This window comes from Aplysia californica, unplaced genomic scaffold (genome assembly GCF_000002075.1).
Source record: "Aplysia californica isolate F4 #8 unplaced genomic scaffold, AplCal3.0 scaffold00470, whole genome shotgun sequence".
Lineage (NCBI taxonomy): Eukaryota > Metazoa > Mollusca > Gastropoda > Aplysiida > Aplysiidae > Aplysia > Aplysia californica.
In genome coordinates, this window is record NW_004797740.1 from 172,468 (window position 1) to 177,784 (window position 5,317).

The following is a 5,317-nucleotide window of genomic DNA, read 5'->3' on the forward strand; positions in this document are numbered from 1 at the left end:
ATCACTCCCCCCCCCACACACACACATATATATATGTAAATATTATACTTCTAAGCCTGAGTCTTTGCCTACCGGCGTCTGTGGTGAAGCGGTTAGACTCTAAGTCTTCACTGACGCAGGCAGGAGACCCGAGTTCGATTCACGAGCGGGAAGAAATGTTGTCAAGCACTTGTGTATCTTAATCTTTCTGCTGGGATGTTGTATCCCTCTCAGCCCGGGTTGGTCTTGACCTGCAGGGTCGAAAGCCCCCCCCCCCCCTTAAGTGGTCCGTCCGATTTGTGTCGATGGGAGCGTAAAAACACCTTTGGGTTTTTTTTAAAGAATCTTTGTCTGCTCCGACAAACAGAAAACACATTCACAAACATGATACGAGTACGCAAACAAATAAAAGGAAACTCACATTATGTCTGAACATTATCATACACAAGCCTACCCCTTTACCTTTTTATAAATTGATTTTCTTTTGCTCCAGGGAGGTTCTGCCAAGGGTGAAGCGTTGACTGCATATACAATGCTTGCTATGTTTGAGGCTAAAGAAGTGTTTACTGGCCCAGATGACACAAGGATGCAGAATGTGGTAAGACAGTCTGTTTTTCTTTCTTTTTCTTCTTTTTTTTTAAACCTTTTTTTAAAGTTTGGCTCCATGCTGATAAGAAAAAGTCCTTTTTCGGAGGCGGGGCGCTTAATGAAGTCTTGAGAGGAAACACTACGTTTGTACTGACCATAGATTAGAACTATCCTAGATCCTGCACTACTATAATATAGCCGCCGCTCTTCGTTGCTATTGGTACGCACAATGTCGGTCCAAGTGACGGTTAGCAAAATACCCGTCTCGATATAATCAAGTGCGCGCGGCTCCTTTCTCACTTTGACATTCATTTGGTTCTGAGTGAGTCGAATGATTCTCCTCATTGTGAAACGAAATAACGTCAGAATGGTTCTGTCTTGGATAATCACAATACAAACCAATAGTGCTAGCTCGATTTTCTATTCTTTCCTCGTTTTTCTTTTTGTCTGTTGATCTTCCTTTCGTCTGTCTATCCGTCTATTTATCAGTCTGTCTCTCTGTCTATATACATGTGTCTGTATGTCCGTCCATTTACTTGTCTTTTGATTTGTGTACCTATTAAGGAAGAATAAATAAAAAGTTGTATGTGTGTGAATTGAAAAGAAAGTGAACGAATCTGAGATCTAAACGAGATGGGGTGAGATAGAGAAAGGAGAGGGGGAGAGGGGGGGAGAGGGGGAGAGAGGGAGGGGAAGAGAATAGAGAGAGGAGAGAGAGGGGGAGGGAAATAACCACATCATCATCTCACAGTCTGTGCGATCTAACCCTACAGTGAACCCCAAAAAAGTTAAAGTATCTTATTGGTATGTTTTCCCCGTCAATGACTATTTTTTCCACGTCACCCCTCAGATTTCTGCGGCCTTGAGAAAAGGAAGTTCTTATCTAGAGGGGGAATTGCCGTATATCAGCGACCCTTATGACGCCTGTATCGTGGGCTATGCTCTCCATAAGCAGAACAGCGTAAAGAAAGACGAAGCCTTCAACTTGATCGAACGGCTGGCGACAACTGAAGGTATACCTTCTTTTTTTCTCCATCTATCTTCCGTCCATTTTTGTGTCGGTCTGTGTGAAATTCAGACAACTGCATTATGTTTGTTCAAAATAATGTATAAAAAAGTCTGGCAAAATGGTATCATTCAAAAGAAAGAAAAGAAAGAAAACAATAAAAAGACTTGCTTGAATTAACGTCATATTAATTCAAAATAAAGCAGACTCCGGCGAAATAGTGTCATTTTTGTTCAAAACCTAGTCAAAACTCTGGTAAACTGGTATCACATTCATTCAAAACATAGCAATAACTTCAGCGAAATAGCATCATGTTTGTTCAAAACAAAACCAGAACTGGCAAAATAGTATCATATTCATTCAAAACAAGGCGAAAACAGGCAGAATGGTTTCATATTCATTCAAAACAAAGTAAAAACTGGTGAACTGGTGTCGTATTCATTTAAAACAAAAGCAAAAACTGACAGACTAGTCTTGTATTCATTCGGAACAAAGCAAACTATGCTTATTCAAAACAAAGCAAAACTTCTGGCTAAATATCGTTGCGTTTCTTTCCGTAGATGGCACCAGGTACTGGAAGCGCCCGAACCCCGAACCAAAACATAGGTCCTACTGGTGGAGCCGAGGTGTGGATGCCATCAACATTGAAGCCACGGCATACTGCCTGCTCGTCTACTCCGAGCGGGGTATCGCCACTTCAGCTGGACTGCCCGTCATGCGATGGATCACCAATCAAAGAGGACCCAATGGAGGATTTATCTCCACTCAGGTTTGCTTTATTTTCTTGGAGACATTTGTTTTTGTATGATACGTTGGAATCAGGTGCTCGTCAATTTTTGAGCATGCTGAGTTATTGGTTCAATTGTCTTGTTTTTAATAAGGAATATACCAATCTATCTTGACAAGAAATCAGATATTTGCGATTGAAGATATTCGCTTGGTTTCAGGGGTAAAGTTAGCAAGAAAATGGCTACCAAAGTTTTGATGACTTCCATATGTTTGGAGTCCTTGAAAATCGAAAATTTACTATTTTTTTGTGCCTTTGATTGACGTTTTCTTTTTGTAAGATCCACAAAGAAATGTGTTTTTAATTGAACAAAAAGGTGTTGAGCATAAAATAAAAAATCCGATAGAATTTACCAGACGAGCGGGAAAATGCCTGTTTCTTCGATTTCTTCATTTTTATGAGCATTTGGTGTCACCACGATGACTCACAATTTGTTCTTTATGAAAGTGGTTGTTACGATGGCTAACAAAGACTGTTCTGCATGGCACAGTACACGGAGGTAGAAGGGGAGGAAGACAGAAGATGGAAGGATAATATGTCAGAATGAACAAGTCTGAAAATATTTTAGACTATGAGCAAGTCCAACAATCCCACCACTCGTAATTGAACAAGAAACAATTGAAATCACGGCTTCATACAAATATTTTGGTCTTACTATCGACAACAAATTTACATGTCAAAAGCATGTAAACAATATCGTTAAAAAGGTAAATCAGAGGCTGCACATTCTGAGGAAACTTAAGTCCTTCAATCTGATTCCATCCATTCTTCAGATATTTAACACCACCACAATAGAAACGTTGATAAATCTTGATATCTCTTGCTATGGTAGCAATTTGTGAAGACAGCACATCATAAAAATAAACAAGTTGATCGGAATGACATCAAGAACAATTGAAAGAAACCTAAGTAACTTTGAATGTCTGTACAAGACAAATTCTAAAAATGTTCTTTAAAAGGCGGACATAGTGCTAAGTGCCCAAGGCCACCCACTGACATCGGAATTTCAGTTATCAACCCGCAGTAAACGATATATTTCCAAAAAAGCAAGAACAAATATAGAAATTCATTTGTACCAACTGCAGCGATGTTACTAAACACACAGTACTACAATAAATGAAACAGAGAGAGAGAGAGAGAGAGAGAGAGAGAGAGAGAGAGAGAGAATGTTTTAACGAAGCGGGTTGTTCCAGCACGTGAGACATGTATTTACTAATGTCCTGTCTTGTTGTGCGTATGCGTGAGTACACCTAACCTTCGTAACATCCAATGCCATTGTAAACGACAAAGACAACTTTTTCCAGGTGAGATGAATGAAGATTATCATTGTCTTTGTCATTGTCAAAAAATAGGAAGGAATGGAATGAGATCAGTAGAAAATCATCTGTGGCGTCCCAATGGGCGACATGATGATGATGATGATGAATGATGATGATGATGATGATGATGATGATGATGATAATGAGCATTTGAGCATTTGGTGTCACCACGATGACTCACAATTTGTTGTTTATGAATGTGGTTGTTACGATGGCTAACAAAGACTGTTCTGCATGGCACAGTACACGGAGGTAGAAGGGGAGGAAGTCAGAAGATGGAAGGATGATGATGATGATGATGATGAAAGACAAACTAAACAGTCTACCGGGTACAACCCAACCTTCTTTATACAATGATGATGATGATGATGATGATGATGATGATGATGATGATGATGATGATGATGATGATGATGATGATGATGATGATGATGAAAGACAAACTAAACAGTCTACCGGGTACAACCCAACTGTGCGTAAGACCCTTACATTATAACAGCACAAATTCAGTGCGCTACATCACGGGTTCTTTTTACTATCTCTTCATAATATTCTTCTTCTATCAAATTAAAAAAAACTAATTTCCCAAAGAGCACCACGTCTTGATACAAAGTACAGCTATTCTTTTCCTTATTATGGCTCATTCACTTGAGTTTTTGATGAAGCTGTAAGGTACCTCACCGTCGCACACAAAAGATCCGAGTTCGATTCCCTTGATGAGGGGGGGGGGGGTTGTCGGTCTTTCTTCTAGGACGTTGCATCCTTCTCAGGCCGAGCTGGCAGGATCGAAGCACGCCTCCTAAATTATATAAATTGTGTCCGGGAAGGGAGAGGCGGGTTGCTGTTGAACGAGGATATGCGCTATGCAAATATTATTTCTTACTATTTATAGTAAAACACCTAAGGGGGGGGGCTTTCGTGGTTTAGAGGTATGGTGTTTGCTTCTTATTCAATAGGTCCCTGGTTCGAAACTTGACTGCCTTAGAGAATGAAATTCTCTGTAAAAATGTTCTCCTTTCACTTTTCCTGTTCTCTAATCATATTCAGTCGTCTGCTTTCATATCCACTTTCTTCCCCCCCCCCCTCCTCCTGTTAGCTCCTGACTCTTTCCGCCGCCACCCGAGCAAAATTTAAAATTCCTTCCAAACTGGAAATGTTTAATGCGTCGCGCTTGTTCATATAACCCTCTTAAGCAGTTGCGAGCGCCGTAAAACACTGACCAGAAGAGAGCATAAAACACCTACATTACATTATCATCACAGCGCTACTAATTCCCCGCCTTTCTTCCTAGGACACCGTTATCGGCCTGGAGGCCTTGACCCGCGTCTCGGCCGAGCTGTACAGCACGGAGGACATCCCTATGACTATCACGGTGTCCTATGACGACGTGAATGGCATCACACAGAGCAACTCTGTCTTCATAGACAAGTCCAGGGAGCTGCTTTTGCAGAAGATCCATATCCCTTACAAGGTAAGTCAATGTCCGTTCAAGTCGTGTACCAAATCACGTGGAGCATTTTTTTCTTTCTCTGTCTTTTGTCTATTTGTTCCTTTCTTTGTTTCTTGCTTTGTTTTTATTTTGTTATATGCGTTTCTTTCTTTTTATTTTTTTAAAAAGAATTTAGTGGAAGGCGGGGG

At 40.5% G+C, this 5,317-nt stretch overlaps 1 protein-coding gene across 1 annotated transcript in view; it reads left to right on the forward strand.

The window, feature by feature from the left end:
* The window catches only part of LOC101854660 (alpha-1-inhibitor 3), a gene marked incomplete at its 5' end in the record, with an annotated part of 18,172 nt that overhangs the window by 2,340 nt on the left and 10,515 nt on the right, over positions 1–5,317 (forward strand). The window contains 4 exon segments of the mRNA XM_013086465.1: positions 473–577; positions 1,418–1,580; positions 2,134–2,342; positions 4,971–5,150. Of these exon segments, the coding sequence (XP_012941919.1) occupies positions 473–577; positions 1,418–1,580; positions 2,134–2,342; positions 4,971–5,150 (657 nt within the window).